The sequence below is a fragment of the Magallana gigas genome, chromosome 4, assembly GCF_963853765.1.
Source record: "Magallana gigas chromosome 4, xbMagGiga1.1, whole genome shotgun sequence".
Taxonomy (NCBI): domain Eukaryota; kingdom Metazoa; phylum Mollusca; class Bivalvia; order Ostreida; family Ostreidae; genus Magallana; species Magallana gigas.
The window spans coordinates 27,939,892-27,963,285 of NC_088856.1; the positions used below are offsets into that span (position 1 = coordinate 27,939,892).

Sequence of the window (23,394 nt, forward strand, 5' to 3'; positions counted from 1 at the left end):
TCTCTGAATTTTCTCTGAATATGTAATTATACATAACATAAAATCGTCGCAGAAAAAAAAATTACTAAAACAATAAAAGTTTTTGGTGATTCATGCGGTATATGAAGGAGGCGACATTGCAGAACAAAATACATAACTCGCGTTAGCGGGTGATGTAATTTTTTTTTTGCAATAATCGCTACCTTCATAATTCGCATGAATCAAGGAAAACATGTTATTGTTTAGCTTAACATCTTCTTCTTAACAAATTGATAAATTTATTTTAAAAAGTAAGTAAAATTCTCTAAATTACTGTTAATGTACACCAGTAAGTTAGCTAAAAGAAACAACTAAATCGTCTCCGATGGGAATTTTATTCTGACATCATCTTGTAGTCCGTGATCTTTTTAAAGGTCACTGTATATTTCGACCAATCGATAAACGCGCCGTGTAGATATTTTGTTTGGCTGTTTCCATAGAGCTATGAATTAACTTTAAGTTTCAGTAAGGAACAAAGGGAATCATACTTGGTGTATATATATATATATATATATATATATATATATATATATATATATATATATATATATATATATATATATATATATATATATATATAAATTATATGATAATAAAATACATGTATTTTTCTGCAATGTCGCCACCGCCATATCCCGCATGAATTACCAAAAAAAAGCATATAATTATTTTCAGTAGTAAATTGCATGAAGAATGTAATGGTACTAATTGCGTTCACAGAATTTGCGTATAAATAAGGTAAATCAGTCGAAAACTAGCGCACGTTTTTCTGCGCAATTAATATACAATTTTTTCAATGGGTGGCCCTGTAGCTCTCCGGTCTGTCAATATTTTTTTCCCGGAGAGCTACAGTTCTGCAGCTAGTTTCACAGCGCAAACAGCAGTAGAATATATATGTTCAATTATTCTAATATAAATATTACGTCCAACATCTTCATCTAATACAAAAGCTTATGAAGAAGTATGGAACGCCATAGCTGCCTTATGCGGCTATTTTATATGTAGATGGTGCTTTATTATATTATGCTGTGGTTATTTCATGTGAAGATGGTGCTTTTTTATGTGAAGATGGTTATGGGCAGCGGAAAGGGCAAAAAATACATTTTTACAAAATCAACGATAAACTAAATTCAACAATCTAAAATAATATTATCAATGACCATAAATGCAAAACCAACAGTCTTCTTTGCAAAATAAATGTACATAAAAATCAACCAAAGGTATTTAAATACAAATCAAACACAAAAAGTAAAACCAACAGACATAAATGTAAAACGAACATACATCAACATGAAACAAGCGGACGCACAAATAAACGCCAGGTGGCGTTTTTTGGGAAGCAATATACGTCATCGATTATTGGAATCCGGGATGGTTCGCACCTATTGTTTCGCCCTGAGATGTTTTGCACCTGCCTTGGAGCGAAACATCTCACTGTATTTAGATATTTTTCTCGTATTATCATTCCTCTGAAATTAATTATTACCTATACAAGAATTGAAATATGGTTTTTTTTAAAAAAAACCTATTGAAACAGTGCTTGTCTTTATGCATGCATCGCCAATTAAGAGAGCGTTCTTGCTTGATTAGGATTTTTATTTACTAATTTTATTAAGCCATGTCGTTTTTTATGATCCAGAACAAGAGGTGTGAACTGTGTTGTTATAACATTTATAGCCTGTCATTCACTTGAGAATTACCTGTATTTTTATGATGAAAAATTTGGGAATGTTAATTACAAATGTAAAATATTATATTGTTAGCATAGCTCTGTTTTGGGGATCATTTAATTACATAAATTATCAGCTTGAACTTTACATTACCCACCCCCCCCCTCCCCTGTATCCATTTTTTAAACTACGCCTATTGCCAGTCTTATTCTTATGGAAAAAGTCAAACTCGTTAAAATTTTTATTTCTATCCGACTTTTTTTTATTCTATAAATTGTTTATTTACCGGATGGCAGTAAATACAAAATTTACAAAGATGTCAAGTTGTAAATTTTGCATTACTTCCACCCAGTAAAATTAAAGTGATACGAAATGCAACAAATGACTGACATATTGTACGTGAATAGAGGCGTGAAAATTTGGTTTGCTATAAATATCTATATAGATGTGCCATAGCCTGACGGAAACGGAAAGTCATAAAATAAACATTCTGTTTAAATTGTTATCACCAAATATGCATTAATTAATGCATACAATGTTTTCTATAACGAAGTTTGATTTATTTTCCTACAGTCTTATGCATTGTCTGTACAAGTAGTTTGAAGAAAATTTAAGGCATGGCAGTATTCATGTCGCACTGGCGTCGGAAGCAAATTGAAAGTGGGGGGGGGGGGGAGGGGGGACTGATCCTCAGAAATATTGAGAGAGAAAAAACTAATTCCCAAAATCATAAAAATCCTAATCCGTGGGGGAGGGGGGGGGGGGTAAGGGTGGGGGGAGTAAACCTATACTTCCAAAAGAAAAAATCTAACCTACATTAAAAATTATTTTCCCCCAAATCATGAAAATCTTAATCCGTGGTGGGGGGTGGGGGGTGGGCTAGTATGCCTAAGACTCCAACTTCTCAATCGTTCAATGTACATTAAGGAACAATTATATTTCCTGCGAGAAAAAGTGGGGGGGGGGGGCTGAACCGTCTATTCTGCTATGTGCCTAATGGTTAGGTCTAACTTTGCAAAAAGCCTCCCCCCCCCTGGTTCCGAAGCCTATGTGTCGATAAGCTTGAAGTATTCTGATACATGCACTTGATTTTAATTCACAATGTACATATGTCTTGTAGCATTTTAAAAATGTTTTTTTCAGATATTTGTATATCATCATGTTTATGGGTAACAAATAAATGACTTTTTTTTTATAAACAGGTCATTAAAATATTATTTATAATTTTAAATAAATCCTAATAAATAAATGGGAATGTAAATAATATTTAACCCCACCTTTGCTATAAGAATAAAACTGGTAAAAATCGTAGTTAAATAGTGGATGCAGTTGGGTAATGTAAAGTTCAAGCAGATACCGGTAATTTATGTAATTAAATGGTCCCCAAAATAGATCTATGCTAACTATATATACATGTACATTTCTAATTACATCAACACTCCATTACATTACATTATATTACAGTCAGATGTTTTGCTCCGAGGCAGGTGCGAAACATTGACGTGGGAAACATCTCAGGGCGAAACAGAATAGGTGCAAACCATCCCGGATTCCAATAATCGATGACGTATATTGCTTCCCAAAAAACGCCACCTGGCGTTTATTTGTGCGTCCGCTTGTTTCATGTTGATGTATGTTCGTTTTACATTTATGTCTGTTGGTTTTACTTTTTGTGTTTGATTTGTATTTAAATACCTTTGGTTGATTTTTATGTACATTTATTTTGCAAAGAAGACTGTTGGTTTTGCATTTATGGTCATTGATAATATTATTTTAGATTGCTGAATTTAGTTTATCGTTGATTTTGTAAAAATGTATTTTTTGCCCTTTCCGCTGCCCATAGATGGTGCTTTATTATATGAAGATGGTGCTTTATTATATGAAGATGGTGCCTTATTATATGAAGGTGGTGCTTTATTATATGAAGATGGTGCTTTATTATGTGAAGATGGTGCTTTATTATATGAAGATGGTGCTTTATTATATGAAGATGGTGCTTTATTATATGAAGGTGGTGCCTTATTATATGAAGATGGTGCTTTTTTATGTGATGATGGTGCTTTGTTATATGAAGATGGTGCTTTATTATATGAAGATGGTGCTTTTAATGTGATGGTGCTTTTTAATATGAAGATGGTCACTCGGAACTTTATTTTTGAAGACTGAGTTAAATATTTATTATCTCGAAATTTTGAAACTAGAACAAAATTGATACAGTTAAAATCAATTTAATACACAATTGCTAGTTTCTCTTTTTTAGCATAATAAGTATTTATGTTACGAGATGAACTGTGCGACTTAATCTCAACTGAATTGACAAATATGATTAATTGAATAATACAATATTTTGTCTGTATTTCTTGACATTTTACTTTTGCCTTTACCACTTATAAAAGGGCCTTCTTTGAGCTATATTATAGTATAGTAGACCTTTCCCTGTGACTTTTCCTTACTTTCTCTTCAAGTCTAATCCTATCACCTAGGGCATCAGTCTGTTTAAAATCAGATCCTCAATCCGTTTCTTGTTTTCTTTATAATGTTTTGTTTTGAAACACTCAGAATGTGAGCTCTTCCTCCAACTCACCACTTAGGTTAAAGAGGAACGGTCATCAATGACGAAGACCGACTGGCCGATGACAATAACAAAATCAAAGTACTGAAGAACTGACGGGAGTTGATTTTGTCGACGTTTATTTGTTTTAAAATCAATATGTTATTTTGCATGACAAGTACATGTAGTTTCTAATTTGTATTTGAATTACGCACATTTTTATAATATGAATTTTTGGACTTTTTCGACAAGAATGTCGAGAAACCCCCCATATGAATCATCTTAAATAATATTTAAAGATAAAATTAATTCAATCAAACTATGTATCAGTAATAGAAATATTTCTCGAAAATTGTATGGATCCAAGCAATATTGAACTCTATAGTCTCGTTCAACCAAACGCTCGGCCGACACCGTAAATCTCCAACAAGCAAGGGAGACTCTCTGCTTGTCGGAGATTTACGGAGACAGCCGAGCGTCGAGTTGAACGAGACTATATTGAACTCTGGCGTAGGAATACATGTACATACGACTACAAAAAATATCAAAATTGTTCGTACCATTTAAAATCTGACTATTTTCAAGGTATTTATAAATAAGTTTCCTTGAAAAACAATGCTTTAGCATACATTACATCGAATTTATCAATTATGATCAAGAACTAAGTCTTGTCAGCAGCGATGATTTGTGATGAGGTCCAAACACTGTTTTACTTTCGGTTTGTCTGAGTAACTGCATAGGAGAGTTGATTAAAATCAACTCCCAATTAAGAGCGGATCAAAGATCTTATTTTAATCAGATTGCTAGGGCATAACCTTCGCTTAAACACAAATAATTATTAAATTCAATTTTCTGCTTTTTAGGATAACGTTACTAGGCTTTAATTCTTGTAACATTCCGTCATTATATAGTTGTCACTTAATAGATGTAAGTTCGGTTTGGGTAAAGTCGTACACAGCTAGATCTTCTCGATAGCTTATATACTAATTGTGCTAGAAAAAAGAGGAACTAGCATTAGTGTATCAAATGGATTTTGATCGCATCAATTTTTTGTTTTACTTTCAATATTTCGAGATAATACATAAATGGTTAACCCAGTATTCAAAAATAAGAAGAGTTCCGAGTGACCACCTTCACATTAAAAAGCACCATAAAAAAAAAAAGCACCATCATATAATAAAGCACCATCTTCACAAAAAAAAGCACCTTCACATAAAAAAGCATCATCACATAAAAAAGCACCATCTTCATATAATAAAGCACCATCTTCATATAATAAAGCTCCACCTTCATATAATAAAGCACCATCTTCATATAAAAAAGCACCACCTTCATATCATAAAGCACCATCTTCATATAAAAAAGCACCATCTTCATATAATAAAGCACCATCTTCATATAATAAAGCACCACCTTCATATAATAAAGCACCATCTTCACATGAAATAACCACAGCATAATATAATAAAGCACCATCTTCACATGAAATAGGCACATAAGGCAGCTATGGCATTCCATAAAGAAGAGCAGGTCGCTACAATATGTCAAATGCTTTTTTAAAATCAACAAAGCAAGCATCTAACTGGGATTTTTGTTTTTTGTTTGCATTAAGCATATTTGTTAATTAGAGCTTTTAATTTTAATTTTGTTTACTCTAAATTTATAACTATAGCTAGATGATAATGATGATACGTTGTGTTACCAGTACATATGTATACCTAGGCTAGTACTTCAATGCAGACACATGTGAGAGGGACTATATCAATAGTGAAATTTATACAAAATCTGTACAAGCATGCAATTATATTTGCTATAGCTATTATAGTTAAGGTTGATATTAAGTTAGATAAATCAACAATGTATTTAAAGGCAGTTGCAAAAAGTTAAAAAAATTCATTTATTTATCACAGAACGAACATCTTGAGACTAACATTAACTCCTTTTATTTTGAAATTGGCAGTATCAGGCAATAATATTGTTTTCCATTCTGTCAATAAAAGTATTCTTGCACACAGCATTGTTTCTTTTCTTCACTTTTTGGACAACTTCAGGTGTTATCAAGGGTATGTAAAAGTTTTCTGCAAAAAAATAATAATCAAAAATCATTATCATTGATTTTTCTTCTGAGCAACTCCAACATATCATTCCCTGATGGAATGAGCATTTTTTTTTACTTAAACAACTTCAAGGATGTTAATGAGAAGCAAATACTGACATTGGTCTGAGTTATATTCTGGATATGGATGGTGGGGAGTTTTGCAGGCAACAAATTTTTACATGAATCACAGTTTCTTTTAGAAAATAAATGATCCTAGTAAAGCCAAGAAAAACAAAAAATGCATAGACAGGCTCAAACTCGGGTGTTGTATTATTCCCAGGGAGGGTGCAATTCATAAAATACTATGTCTCATACAGTGTAGTGAAGTTTGTCTCAATCTCATGCACGAATACATAGGATGGGGAAATCACCCCAACCACCAACCCACCCCGGAAAATTCAAACTTCTTTTAAATACATTTTAAAATTACGAAATACACTGTATAGGCTTTGGATCGTCCAGACCTGTTCGGTACAGCTAGCAGACGCCCGAAAAATTGCGATTGATAATAGCATAACAGTCCATCAAATACCTGCGTCACCTTCTTTCTTTCTCCTTTTCCCGCACCTAACTAACAGCCTATCAAACTGAAAATTCACCATGAATATCAGTGAAAGGTTGTGCGAATTACTTGGAATAAAAAGGATGCTTGTTATAGAAGATGCAGGACAGCTCTGAAATGGTGGGACCCGTGGGTCGGTTCCTTATTCTAAAGTCCCGGATGTACAGCAGCTTCAGCTGCGAATCGCCTTAAAATGCAATTACATATAAATGTAGCTCCAAAATTATGACAATAATACTTTGTATTACATTGCTTCATTATTATAAGATGTGTATTTTGCAGGTCATTTGATAAATGGAATGCTTTAAAACAATAATTTTAGGAAAGAGAAGAAACTAAAACTAACATGTATCGTGTCTTTGATTTTTCTGGACATCGGCGGTTTAAAAATAAATAACAATGTAATGATTTAATCAGCTGACAATCAGAAAATCAAATACGTCTTTGAATGTTCTATCAATTTCTCAAATTAAAAATCAGAATTACAATACATTACGGGAGATAATTTCAACACGATTGTTTTATAAATTTAAACTTTATATATATTATCGGAAAAAAGAAACTGTGCATTATTAAATATATAAAAGAACATTTAAAAATTACAATGAACAAATTTTATTTTTTGTAATACCGTTAACACATGTATTGTAACAACATCTCATAACACAATTATATCAATGTCGAATAACGTCAATTTCAGCACAGTCAAGAGTCACTGTTATTTGAAATTGAATTAACAAAATTAATAACACGTGTGAACATCATTTGCGTTCACGCATGCTTGACAGCGACACCTATTGATGCCACTAAAGTGTTCAGAAATGCTTGAATGATGTTATTCTAGATGTTGGTTATAGCATGACCTTAATCAGCCAATGTCACTGGCTGATTTGGTAAACGGCGCAAACGTTTTTCCATTTCATCCCAGACGTGCTCAATCGGCGACAAATCGGGGGAAACAGCTGACCAAGGTAAGACATCGACATTTTGTTGAACAAACAAGTCCCTGACTACACGTGCAACGTGTGGCCTTGTGTTGTCTTGCTGCAGTGTGATGTGATTTTGATGTCTCTGTATGAAGGGTATCACATGACGCTGAATAATTTCATCTTGATAGCGTACGCCGGTGAGATTACCATTGACAATTTGTAGAGGGGTCTTTCCACGTGCTGATTATCCACCCCACACCATAGCCCTACCTCCACCAAATTGTCGACGTTGCACAATACAAGCGTCCCGGTAACGCTCCCAAACGCGACGATACACCCTACAACGGCCGTCACTGCTATCCAAATGAAATCTGGAACAGAATATTGGGCCAGTCCTGTATTCTGAATCGCAGATGTCGTGTGCACCACGCTAGTCTGGCGATACGATGACGTTGAAGCAGTACTGAGTGCACCGCTGGACGTCTTGGTCTGATGTTTTGCTCGCGCAGACGATTACGCACAGTTCTGGGACTAATTGGTCGAACCCCTGGAATGCTACGGACAGTCAAACTTGCTGTCTGGAAACGATTTCAAAGATGCACAAGTCTAATGCGGTTGTCCTGTTGACGTGACGTCATACGAGGTCGCCCAGAGCGCGGTCGATCCTGAGTGTTGCCAGATTATTGTAAACTACTCCATAATGACTGGATGTGTCCAAAGTGTCTTGCTACAGTATTTTGTGCCATTCCAGCTTGCAGCATCCCAACAGCACGATTACGTTGGTTTTCGTTGGGTCGTGGCATGGCATAGGGGTAAATTTTGTTGCAACTAAAGTGATTTCCTTAAGAAAAAAAAGTTTAACCAAATCCTTTACAGTTCTAATTACAAACAGTATTGGCCCGTAAAACTCCTGCGTACAAAATCTTCAATCAACAACAGGTGCTCACTAACCATGAACAAGTCCGTGCACCCGGACGGTTACCATCCGATATAATGTAAAACATTACCATTATCGATTGTTTAAATTTTATAAATACAAACAATAGATATAGAAAAATTATATTAAATTTCATAATGCACAGTTATTTTTTTCCGCTAATATATATAGTCCTTTGAAAATTCTTAAACGGTAAAAGTATTTTGATTATTGTGTTCTTTTATCCATATTAATATTGACAGGTGTCCCTTACCATATTAAATTTGGACAATGAGCAGGTGCCGTTTGCGGATGTCCCGAATATATGTACGAAATAGAAGTACTTTGGGGATTGACCGGTTTACACTGAGCGAAAACACGCTTTAATCATCTTAATATCATAGAATTTACAGGTGTTACATTATGAATAACCTCAGCTTTTCGCATAATTAACTACTTTGTGTTTAGGTTAGTTTCATTATCGTGCAAAATCGAGAGGCCTTGCAAACAAGGCTACTGTGGTTTCATCAATATTCGTTGAATACCCATTTTCGTGGATTTTGTTGTTAAGTTGATCCACGAAATTAAATGTTCATTAAAGTGCAATTTCTATTTACATTTTGTATTGATAGGTTTATTGGCTACGAATTTATGTATCCTTGAAACTGTGATTTTCACTTTATCCACGAAAATTGATACCCTTGAATATTAATGAAACCACAGTATTTTATATTTAGATACGACTTAAATCGTCTCACTAATATCATTTTAATTGCATGTACAGCTTACTCCACTTATATTGAAGGTGCTTATTTTGAAATTACGCTTATTTTGAAATAAATATATATCCCTAGTTTTAGTCTCTTATTTTCTTTGAATTAAAATAACGGTTATAATGAAATCGGATATTTTAAATTATCGCTTATATTGAAGCCACTGATCGGTCTCTAGAGGTGACAATGAGTTGTTTTTATCACGGTAATACTGAAGTGCTCACTGGCGGTTGGTTATATCTCCTTCTTTAGATTCTTTCAGAGTTTTAAGTGTTTATTGAATTACAAATAATTTCCAATTTGTTGAAACTTATAACATTAATATAAAAATACGAAACTAATTGTCGTTAAAATATACAATGGGCATTGTATTGCGTTCAAATTTTAAAATATAGGTATTCTAAACTTAAGAATAACTTTATTTTAAACTTTAAATGTAACACTTATGCAAAACGACGATAAACTTTGTACATACCTTGAGCAGTTTTGGGTGCTGTGTTGTTTTGGGCGTTCACGACCAAAATGGCCGCCAAAAGAAACAGACCTAGGGATTGTATATTTTTCATCGTTTTAATTACCACGGTAGTTAAAAACTGGTCAGGTGAATGCTGAAACCAAAGTTATTTCCCCATTTGTTTATATAGAGGCAAAAAATGTCATTTCAAATGATACTAAATTTATAACTTTTTTATCCATAAATTATTATCACATTATTAACGTTACTAAGCGGAATTTTATTATTAGAGTTATTAGGTTCACAATGTGAGGATCATTTTTTAGCTGGAAATTAACAGTCCATACATGTACTTACACTGAGATATTTATGTAATACTTTTCTATAAGTTGAACAAATATCTGTTTTTATATGGACAAATGAAGACAGATGACAGATGGAGCTACTACGAGATAAAGAGAGATAAAGAGAGGATTGATTTTCTCTCTCTCTCTTCTTTCTCCCTCCTCTCTCTCTCTCTCTCTCTCTCTCTCGTTCGATCGCAGTTTTTGAAACGACGATTAATTGTAGAAAAAAGTACAAGATACAATTAAAATACACTTGCCATCCACCCCCCCCCCCCAAAAAAAAAATAAAATAGAAGAGGATGTTTAGCATTCGATACATTAATTTATTTATTGTTATCTTTTTTATGTTTGCTTTAACGCAATATACCACTCTTGGTGTAATATGATCAAAGATCAAATGATACGTTAATCTAGTTTTTTTCTGTCAATTAGATAATTATCTTTTAACGACGCTTGACATACGTACAATGGCACCTTTTTTGATTCCACATTAATGAGAATAAATGATATAAAATGTGCTGATAATCAGATAAATAAATCATTTATAAATGGGGCCAGCAAAGGAAGAAATACGTAATTTAATTACATGCGAATTAAAAACTGACATGAAAAGTAATATCCTTGTGGGATTTTGACATAATGTGATTGCATTTGCTATTTTGGTCAATAGCATCCATGAAGGTGTTTTAACATATACAGTTAAATATCGATATCTCGAAGTTCAGGGGACCACGGAAAAACTTCGAGATATCCGGGTGTTCGAGATATCAGAAGTCGAAATTCTTCGACTTCATTAGCGTTTTTGTTTTTGTCCTGACATGTTAACACAGGAAGTCCTTATATGCACTATAATTTGAGAACCGGTATGAACGGAAAAAAAAGACGGAATATTGAAACGATGTTTTATTTATAGACATTTATAGACATTGCACATATACACTTAAATAAGAATTTATATGAAACGTTACAATTATTTTAAATAACAGTTAATCAAACATACAAGCATAATGTACATGTATACAACTTTTCAGAATATAAATAAATCACGTTCACACTATTGTCAAATCACGTAACACACATGATGATATTATGGAACACTGTCAGTCTTTAATTCACATCGCGATCACTGGCATAGTCACTGAGGAGCGCGGTGAGGGTACTCTGTACTAAAACAGAAGCAGTTTTTGATGGTCTTCTCTGTGACTCTGTCCCAGGCCTGGTATAGCATCCGTAATGCGTCGAGTACTGTTATCTGTAGTTCTTTGTTTCTTTCGATGGACTTTAGCTGCTTCATGATGACGAGCTTTCGGTGGTGGATCTTCAAATTCTGGATGATGCCCTGGTCCATAGGCTGGGTCTTGCTGGTGGTATTCGGCGGCAGGAAGAAAAGGGTGATGGTTTTCAAGTCTTTAACCTTGGGGTGGGCAGGGCAGTTGTCAACGATCATGGCGACTTTTCTTTTCTGTCTCTTGAAGCGAGTGTAACAAAGTTACAAATACTAATTATACCTTGGTTTCATAATTTCATTTTCCACTTCTCGATATTATTATTGCTTAAACATACATTGCCAAACTAAAAATAAATTCTGCATTTAAACAGTTTTTGATGATGAAAATGTTGTACACATACGACTTACTTGTATAATACACCTGGCAAAAATAATAACTTTACTTAAACAATAAAATACTTTCTTTGGTGATTCATGCGGGGTATGGCGGTTGCGACATTGCAGAGAAATACTTGTAATTTATTATCATGTAATTTTAATGTAATAATTCATACATGTATATATTTACATCTACCGAGTAAAATTCCCTCTGTTTCTTATTGAAACTTAAAGTTAATTCATAGCTCTATGGAAACAGTCTGACAAAAAATATACACGCCGCGTTTATCGATTTGTCGAAATATACAGCGACCTTAAAAAAGCCAATCACGGACTGCACGATGATGTCAGAATAAAATTGCCACCGGAGACGATTTAGTTGTTTCTTTAAGCTAACTTACTGATGTACATTAACAGTAATTTATATAATTAGAGAATTTACTTTAAATTTACTTTAAATATAAATTTATTAATTTGTTAAAAAGAAGATGTTAATATAATCAATAACATGTTTTCTTTGATGATTCATGCGAATTATGAAGGTAGTGATCATTACAGAAAAAAATTACATCACCCGATAACACGAGTTATGTATTTTTTTCTGCAATTTCGCCACCTTCATATCCTGCATGAATCACCATAGAAAGCATTTTATTGTTTTAGTATTTTTTTTCCTGCAACGATTATATTTTTTATAATTACATTTTCAGAGAAAATTCAGCGAAAATAAAAAATGATTAATCATGAATTCGGATTGGAAAGCATCAATTTATCAATGGCAGACCTGAAAGGAATAACACATAAGAATATTTTAAATCTTTACATCGTAGCCTATAGAATATACACCTCTGAAATTCATCCTATAATCATGTAATGATAAATAAAAATAATGAAATTCAGAATGGAAAATAAAACAATTTTTTAAAGAAAACAGTTCTGATTTACTCTTCAATTCCTAATTTGTTTTCATCAATGACTCAATTTGAAACTATTTCACATATTTGATTTTCTTTACATTGCCTTTGTTGTACTCACACACAAACAGATTGTCATTATTGTCAACACATAAACCATAAGGCTTGTTCAGATCACAGTTATCAATGTAACGGAGAAACTGTCCATTCTGATCCAGAATGTGGATACAATGGTTGCCAAGGTCTGCTGTCAGGATATGACTCTGACTATCTGACGTGATACCACGGGGTTTAAATGGTTTGGTCTTGGTGGTTGAGGGATATCCGGTGTATCTCCATCGGAGTTTGCCGTCCTGATTAACCACCACTACTGCACCAGCATCAAAGTCAGCTACACAGACGTCATGGTTTCTGTTTTCAGTGGTGTATTTAATATACCAATTCCCTGAGTACAGAGGTTTACCTTTATCATCAAATTGAATGGTTCGTTTCTCTGTAGATCCCGAGTAACGGACAACCTTAGATTGAGTGTTATCATCACTGTACATGGTAACCAGGAGATCACCAGTAGAGGTGACACACAGATTATCAGGCCTCCATCCCTGTAATCTGATCATCTCTTCTGTCTGTCCATTCTTCACTTTATTCACTGTCCTTACAGCCGGATCTGAGTACAGTAGATCCCTGCCTACGTCTACAGCTATATCAAAAGGCACTTCTCCTGATTTTGTAACAATTGTCTGTTGGAGTGTACCACAAGCATTGAAGCATTTGATTTCATTGGTCCACCCAATAGTCCATATCTTGTCATCATTTATATAGGTAACGCAGCGTGAATCTTTATACCCGGTCTGTATTGTGGCAACTAGCTCCGGTTCATCCAGTAGTTCTCTCACTGAAGTGTTGGGTTGGTTCGATGACAAGACATTTTCTTCTGAAGCAGTTGATAATGGGGTGATATGTCCAAACAAACTATACATCTTCTCACGGTCTATTGGTTTTGGAATGAATGTTGGCAATGTAACCTTAACTTTGGGTGGAAGCTTGCTGAACTCTCTGATCTTAGAGCTGTACTTAATGGTTCGGGCCAATTCAGTGGAGTTCTTTATTTCTTTAATAGCAAGTAATGTTTGTTTTATGAGAGACTGTATCTGTTTGATTTCATCCAAGTGTTTCTGTAAAATGTCTCTGTGTTTCACTTTAATCTCGCTGATTTCAGTCTTCATTTTGTTGATGACAATGTCGATTTCTTTGTGCCATTGCTCTCCTTGTTTGGACATTGTTGTTGTAAGTTTCTCATATCCTCCATCTAGGTTGGCCAGCTGATTTTCCAAGTCAAGGACAATTTGCTCATATTTAGGAGAAATTAAGTATTCATACTCTTTCGTATCTTTTTCAATAATGTCTTTCTTTGTCTTGTAAACCTCTGTGACTTCGACAAAGCTATGTCCCTTGTGCTGATCAGATGCCATACAGGAAGAACAAACAAAGCTGCTGCATTCCCTGCATTGCAATTCGCAGTTTTTCTGTGGATGTTTTCCACAATTCGGATAAATGAGGGTCGACCTTCTTTCCTGAAAAGGGACAATTTTATGTTTGTCATATTCATCTAATATATGATCTAGTATACAGGGCTTGCAGAGGTTGACATGACAAACGTCACAATAGCTGTGTACTATGGCGGTCTCACAAAGGTCACATCGGTGTACATCCTGGGCACTAGTATGGGAATCCATGATTTTTCTACAAATAGATAACAAATATTTATACTATATATGTAAAACACATGTATCAACAGCCATTTTCATGTATTTTTCAAATCTTGATAATGTCTAAAATCTTTAATTTGTATATGTATAAGTATGAACATGGACGCCATCTTATCAATCTACTATTCCTTTTATCTTTCTCATGAAGACTGGTACGAATGTAATCATATAAAATGTTCTTTTCAGAAGTGAAAGTAGAAATATTATACATTTATTTTAATACCTAAGCTTTAATTATTTCTATTTTAGGCCTAATTAAAATATATATTTCATTACATCTAAAAATATGTTTCAGTAGTTTTAATTGATAGATTAATCTAACAGATGTTGAAAAGGGGTACATACCGTGTTTATTCTTCTACCTTATATTCTAACATTGTTGAGCTTTTGTGGAATGTGGTCACCTGACAGCTTTAAATTGTTTAGAGTTACTTCCCGTGCTTTGTACTTGGGTAAACGTGAAATGGAAATTGCATTTAAAATTGCACTTTTAAGCAAGACTACGAATGTGTTAACATTCTATAGAAATGATTTGATATATACTCGTTTTTTTCTCGGGGGGGGGGGGGGGGGGGGGAGTGCGCGGGTGCGCGGGGGCTGGGGGTCATCCAAAAAATCTTGACAAACCATAAAAATCTTAATCCTTGTGTGTTGGGGGAGGGGTATAGCAAACTGTACTGCGTACCTTTAATCATAACTTCGATTTCATTATTCATTTCCTTCTTTTATTCATTTTTTTTTCCATGGATGGTGCTCCCCAAAAAGTGTTTGGAGGGGGGGGGGGCTTTAGGTTTATTCACTTTTTAATCCTTTATGCTACGCGCCGGTGTAACGAAGATTTTTGACCCGGGTTGAAAATTGACCCGCGGGTCATTTTTCCACGTTGAATAATAAGACGAAAGGTGTTGAATAAAGACCCTAATCCGTTGAAAATTGACCCGCATCGTGGAATTTTGATCATGGAACCGGTTCAAAATTCAACAGTAAAGAAGCTCAAAATAAGGAATCAATATTATAACTTGCATAATTAGGCAAGGATTCGGAAACAAGTAAACTCTTATATTAATCCGTTTCCCTAAATATAATTTACAAATTATAAATCACTGAAGTGCCCAGGTTGGAATGTCTGTGTAATCACGTTTACGAAGAATTACGTCTAAACAAACAATGTGTATGAAAAGAATATGTTATGGGAAAAAAATAAGATGCAGGGTGAGTAAGATAATAGAAAAGATGTAGGATGTGTGAGAAATGTTTATGTTTGAAAACGTTTTGATGCTGAAATAAATTTGTGAACTGCTTTGAAAATTGTTTCATTATTTGCTGAAGAAAGATTTGTATCCCCATATAGTAATATGTAGACGTCAGTTTGGAAAGGTATAGTATCCAGGTGCAACATTCTTGCATTGGTATATAGGGGGCATTCAAGAAGAAAGTGTTCGTTAGTTTCGGGTTTACCGCATGTGCAGAGTGGGTTATTAACTATATTGCAACTGAAAAGGTGATGTTTTAAGGTGCTGCATTTTAGTCTAAGCCTGGTATGAAGAATCTGTTCTCTACGGTGACCGAAATAATAGTAGTTGGGAATTATGTTTTTGTTTTGCAGTATGCGCTTTAAGTTTGATAGGGAAGGATTTTGTTTCGTGGCAGAAGAGAGATTATTCCAGAGTTTGGTTGTTGATAAAGAGATGAGTTTTGGTAGTACATTGTGTTGCATTTGACCTGAGTGATACGTTCCGCATTTCTTGTAGGATAATTGTGAGTATCGCTACCTCTCAGGGGGATTAGGCTGGTGAGGTAAGGTGGTGCGAAACCGTGAACTATTTTGTGTTGTTATACTTTCATGTTAAATACTGAAATCTGATTGGTTAAGACGCAGTTAATAATATTTTCTATTACCCTCAGCGTTAGCAACGCACTTAGCAACGGGTAACATTAAAAAATGTTACATGCGCGAAAATTATGCGCGTACGGTTCGCTGTAGAATTCACGTTATTCCTATATAAAAGCAGTAAGATTTTCTTAAAAATTAAGACATTCAGTATAACAAAATAAATAGTGCCTGTTTGGGAGGATAACAGTTGAAATTGACACCCCTCAAAAACCATTGTCAACCTCCGCTTCGCGTCGGTTGACAATGGTTTTCTCGGGGTGTCAATTTCAACTGTTACCCTCCCAAACAGGCACTATTTATATAACACTGCAAAATCTTATGGTTGCGACGGGGTTTCCCATCCCGTTTCTGTATAGAGATCTTGGATGCTGCTTAACTTAGTTGCTCCTGTGATGATTCTGGCTGCTTCAATATTAATGTGTTCTACCTTTTGTGCTAGTTCAGGTGTAGTATTATCCCAGATGACGTCGGCATACTCAAGAATTGGTCGAATGTACGAAAAATAAAGAGTTTCTAATGATTTACGATTAAGCTCATACTTGTGTTTTCTTAAGATTTGTAGACTTGAGGAGGCTTTTCTAACTATATCATCTATGTGCAATGCTCACTGTCCGTTGTTTGAGAAGTTTAATCCAAGATGTTTATGCGTAGACACTTCTTGTATTAGACTTCCATTAAAGTATAAATTCGGATGCTGATTCCTGTGTTTTTTGTTAGTTATTGAGTAATTGTTTTCGTCAATAAATAGGTAAATTGCATTTTTTGAATAGAAATATGTAGAAGAAGATCATACAGCAGCGTTGGAGTAGATAGTTGACCCTCCTATCACAGCCACCTACATTATTAATTCAATTTAAACGTGTTTTATTGAACGGAATGTTCAAATTATTGAATGGATTGGATAAGAGTCATAGCCTATGTAAACCCTTTCAAACATACAAAGTCAAGAAGAAATTATCTATAGTCATAAGAATATAGTATTACAAGTTTACAGAATATTATTGATATTATATGCATATAAGATAGGGGATACTTGAATATCAAATAATTATCTGAATATTTATCATATATGATTGTATGACAAATTGTTGGTAGACATATTGACTCACACCTACATTAACAAACCTATCACCTTCAAGTATACCTGCAGGGATACAAACATAAGAATGAAATTTTCATGATCTAGCCCATTTGAAAAGAACAGTAAATAAAAGGGGACTATATATTAAGTAAATATACATGTATAATACTTAAATAGGTTTAAACCGTGTAACCTAAGAGAATCAAAAACGCTTTGGAGCTCTAATATAAATATAAACATGGGAAACAATTTTACAATTTTATCTATATGAAAAATCAGAACTATCATAAAGTATATAGTTCATATAAAAAGATACACTAACGTTAATAAGTTGTTTAAAAAGTTCGTCTCTTTGTTGAGTATATCTTGGATATCCAGGGGGAAAATCACTTTTCCTTCAGATGCAGACCTACACTATAAACATCGACTCCCATCAGTTTAAAAAATCCTTAAAGTAAGCTTTACTAGCTTTATTCCGTAACTGACGAAAAATAATATTTCCTATTGCCTTAACTGAAATTTTCGTAAGCTTTAGGTATATTTTGTTTTTAAGTTTTGACTTAAAGAAGGATAAAGTTGATGAAATTTTCTTTCCTGCATGAAGATAATTCCATAATTTACATGTAGACGGAGCAAAGCTATTGTAATAAGCATATAGTGGTAGATAGTAAAAAAGCTCATTCGACCTAAGATTATATGTATGTTCAGTTAGAAAATATGATTGAATTCAATCTAACATATTTTGTGGTGCTAAACCATTTATAATCTTGGAGAATATAATTAGTTTATGCTTATCCCTTCGAGATTGTAAGGTTTCCAAATTAAGATCACAATATAAAATGATTTTAGAAGAATTAACTCTGATTCCTGTCACTGTCCTGGTTGCTTCAAATTGTACATGTTTAAGCAATTCGGATTTTCCTTGATACAGCTGCTCCAAACAACATCACCATATTCCAGTCTAGGTCTGATAAAAGCCGAATTTTAACAAGTGTTTATCTATCAATTGTATGCTTGAGTAATCTTAATATATTCAACTTTTTGCATGCCTTTTCATGTATACCATTAATATAATTAGATCAACCATCCTCCGACTGTATATTTAGATGCAAACTTACTTTTTTTTAAAAATTGATAACATTTTTGCTGTATGTTATATATGTTTTTAATTTTGAGGAAATATATGACGTCAGTTGCCTGTGTTTCTAATTTTCTGGTAATTAATGGAATTGAAAACTCAAAATGATAGTTCTAAATAAATTGCATTTTTTAAAAAGAACTATGACTCTGCATATGCAGAAAATTGGATGGTGCTTCAATAAAGTTAATCCCACAGGTTTATGAAAAATTATTGTTAAGTATATGTATACAGTGGAGCCTCAGTTATCCGGACGCTTTCGTTCCCAAGTTCAATCGTCCGGATAGGTGAAGCGTCCGGATATCTGAAATGTGTCTTGTTGTCATGAATGATAATGTATTTGTATACAATGGCTCCCAGTGTTGATACTAGGTTTTTTTGCCTTTCATACCATATAGCAACACATGCTAGAGTTGTCTGTTGATATTTATGAACGTTTTTAAAAGATAAAGAACTCTGCTTTATTTTATTATTTTGTCATGAAATATTAAGCGGACAATAATGATAACCGAATCTAGCTATATTCTTTGTGTCCAAGTGTGATATGTGTGTTATACACAGTTGTTCGCAATTTTCCAATTGTTGAAAGTGATTTGGGAAGTCAGTGTATTTATACAAGCTACTCATGAGGGTCTAGCACGTAAAAAAGGTGTGAAACTTAATTGACAGGGGTAATTTTTGGAACTGAGTAGGGTATCATCAAATTTTACCGTCCGGTTAAATGAAGCAAGATTAGTAGTAAATCAGTGTTTTGTGGTAAAAACAGACCGTCCGGATCCGGAACACGAAATTCTGGATAAATGAGACAAAAGAACGTATAAAAAATCTGTTCCCAAATAAAATCGTCCGTAAACTGAAGCGTCCGGTTATCTGGCGTCCGGATATCTGAGGCCCCACTGTATATGTATAATACAGTATACATAAAAAAAGATAAAAATATGACAACCATTCAATTATTTTTTTTGTCAGGGATGCTTACTTCTTCAAATTAAGCATAGGTATCTGACATTATATCCTTTTGTCTTGATATAAATATATATACCCTTTACCCAATAAAACAGTATAGAGGTTATATTTTCAATTATTAGAAAATACGACGCCAGGTGCTTGTCGAATAGAGCTCTGTTGAATTGCCTTAAAAGTGACAATAACGGGCAAAACATTTGTTAGATATATTTATCAGAAATCACAAGTTGAAACTTAAAATTCTGTCACATGAGGGAATGAAAACCATGTCATCTATGTCAAAAAGTATTCTAGCCCTACTCGCCTGTTCCATTCCGAAGCAAACTGTAATTTTCTTAGCTTTATTTACATAGTATAGTAATAATAAATGGATATCATATTTTCAGTCTCAAAATTAAATGGTTAATTGGACCTATCACCCTAAAAGAAATTAGCCCGTCCGCATATGTATCGGACAGTATGAACATTTTAAAACTAAAACTTTTAAATATGTGCATGATTGTACATTTAAACTGTGTAGAGTAAGTTCCAGTTCAGATCAAAACTCTGAGGTTGGGGTCAATTCTCAACAGGATCAATTTTCAACGTGTCGATGTCTTCAGAGTTAAGAAAAACCTTTCTCATACCGTTGAAAAATGACCCCGGGTATAAATTTCACGATTTTGGTCTCAATTTTCAACGTTGAAAAATGACCGCCCAGGTCAATATTCAACAGTGAAAAATGACCCCCGGGTCAATTTTCAACCCGGGTCAATATTCTTCGTTACACCGGCAACCTACCAATAATTAATGCTTTTGCTTGCGATGAAGTGCGTACATGTGGTTTCAGCTGATACATGTGCCGATTATATTTTCCACTGCAGTGGACATGCAAAACAATCATAAAAACACGTCTGTTCACCTCTATAAAGATATTTTTTTATCCTATCAGTAGGTCGAAATACAAAGATAGGCATTATACCTACATATCTGCACTCATCATTGGCGGTCGTTACTATATACTTCCACTTGATCGATTTCATTTAGAATAAATATTGACTAATTTCGATTTCATCATGCAAATTTACGAGATAAGGGATTAAAACACTCACAATCTAACTTTTGCGTAATTTTCCGCATATAACTTGCGATCATGTTTTCATAAAGAATGTTTTCATTTAAAGTTGCGTTACGATTTTGATCAACAACATTCACGTTTATATATATTTATATTAATAGTTCATTCCAAAAAATTGGTTTCATGTGTATGGCTAATTGATATTAATTTTGTGTCTTTTTTTAAAACCGAAAACAAATTCTTATTTCGATGAAATCTATGTAATAATATAGCACTGAGCTCTAATTTCAACACTGTCATTCCTCTTAACCCTGTGATATCTATTTAATACAATGAATATGTTCTGTTGAGAAATTCAAATGGTTGTCATTGATTAAACATCGTACATGACAGATACAGCTGCCTGAATTGATGACCGTCGGTGCCTGGTTAGATACCAATACCTACTGCGTCTTTATGTTTTATGAATGCATGGCATTTTGAACGAATACATCTCAACAGGCTTGCACAAACTTTGTACTTTGAAAAAGTGTGTGTGTGAGAGGGGGAGCAGACCGACCTAAAATCATGATGAAAAAAAATTAAAAAATAAAAATCAATCAGTTCACAAATTCGCAAAATCCGGGTCCGTGAAGTTGGGGTCTCGTACATGTATATCTGAATTTAATCAGAATTATATCTATGCGTAATTTCCCGATATATTAGGATTGTCCTCAGAAAAAAATTAGGACAGTTTATTAGGAATTTATATTTCTATATTTGAATTCTAGAAAAAACTCGATTTTCAATTCCACCCCTTTCTAATATTCATAGCATCTTTCATTTCTGCGAATCAGGTGAAGTTGTTTTACAGAGATATCACTATTACCACCATCCATCCGTTAGCTCTATTAGCTGTTAGCTCTAAAATCGACAAAAGGAGTAATTGTTCGATATTTACGAACCAAAATGTCTTTCATTCTCAATGTTTTCCGATTGATCAAAAATATGCACATCACATTATAAATGTTATTTATTGTAATATCACATTATAAATGTTATTGATTGTAAACAAACGTATTCTTTGTGTTCTTACGATATGCTGATTTTAATGGTTTTTAAAATTTTAACTAATATGTTTTCTGTTTTCAAACATTATCAATTTTTTTTGTCTGAAGACTCCCGCACTGCTTACTCATCTTTGAATGCATACCTGCTGTAAGGGGCAGATAACTCTTTCAGTAACGGTAACTCTAGTTTATGGGAAGACTGCAAAAACAAGCGAGATGGCCCATATCAACGGTGAATTGTATACAATGCATACAAACATGCAAGTATATTCACTGGCGTCGGAAGCAAATTGAAAGTGTGTGGGGGGGGGGGGCTAGACAAATCCTCAGAAATATTGACAAGCAAAAAAAAACAAAAAACAAAACCTAATTAAAATCCTTTAAGGGGGGGGGGGGGGTACCCATAGTTTTAAAAAAAATCATACCTACTAAATTTTCCCCCCAATTCACGAAATTCTTAATCCGTGGGGGGGGGGGGGGGGGCTAGTGTGGCTGTGACTCCAACTTCTCAATATTTCATAAATTTAGGAACAATTATGTTTCCGGCTGAACCCTCTATGATGCTATGTTCCTAATGGTTTGGTCTCACTTTACCAAAAAAAAAAAAAAATTGCAAAAGAAATCCCCCCGCGCCCCCCTGTTCCGACGCCTAGAATATTTATTATAGCTATTACAGTTAAGAAAGGTTAACTCGGATGCAGTTATTTCTCAAGGAAGGTGTGATTAATCTAAGATCATGAAGGGTTGGAGTCCCATACAGTGCAGTGAAGATTGTCTCAATCTCATGCGCAAAGATAGTGGAGGGGGACACCACTCCCACTCCACCCCGGTACATTCTAACATATGGTAAAATTACCGAAAATAGATTTTGGACCCCACGTCCCCCACCCCCCCCCCCCCACCCCCGGCAAACATTATCATCCCTTAAACCCCCCCCCCCCGGAAAAGTCTGAATTCACTCATGACAGTCTTCGTTCTAAAGTCATTTGTGGTTACAGTTTTAAATTATAACCAAGGGAATTAATGGTCATGGGGACTAGGGTTTGTGATTCAAAAAGGTTAGTGAAATGCAACAATGGATTACATGTATTTACTAGTGTTTCGTTTTCTTCTCTCTGTTGCTGAACCGCACTAGTATTAGTTCTGTAAATTCCTAATTAAACGAATTAATATCCGCTTAAAATCGCGAGAAGCATCCTTGGCGAATTTTAAAATCGGGCTATTATTTTCTGAGAGTTGAAAACTATAAGAAATAAGGAGAAAAGTTCAACGTTCGCGATTTTATATTCTCGCGATTTGATACAAACTAGCGGGATCGCGGAATTCAGAACTCGCGTAATATATGGAATTTGTGCGAGTCATTCATTTAATGTGTGATAGGTATTACATTATTTGGCTTCGTTTTGGCAAATGTAATAGCCTCATTCTTGTTTCCTATTACATGTACCTGAAGCAGAAGAATAAGTTTATTGTTTCACCTGTCTTTGTGTCGTCATTTTCTGTAGTTTTACTGCATGTACTGAAAGAAAAATTGAGAACCTTGTCTACTTTAAATCCAAACTGGACAAAATTCGAAAAATAATAAAATCAGATTTTCCTAGT

At 34.2% G+C, this 23,394-nt stretch overlaps 2 protein-coding genes across 2 annotated transcripts in view; both read right to left on the reverse strand.

Moving 5' to 3' along the window:
- LOC105340069 (circumsporozoite protein) overlaps positions 1-23,394 on the reverse strand; it is a 35,771-nt gene that overhangs the window by 7,513 nt on the left and 4,864 nt on the right. The window lies entirely within an intron of this gene.
- Positions 12,673-15,025, reverse strand: LOC117680476 (E3 ubiquitin-protein ligase TRIM71-like). The gene is made up of 2 exons (XM_034449281.2): positions 14,953-15,025; positions 12,673-14,581 (listed from the first exon to the last, which is right to left on the reverse strand). The coding sequence occupies exon 2, from the start codon at positions 14,572-14,574 to the stop codon at positions 12,913-12,915; it is 1,662 nt and encodes a 553-aa protein (XP_034305172.2). The 5' UTR covers positions 14,575-14,581; positions 14,953-15,025; the 3' UTR covers positions 12,673-12,912.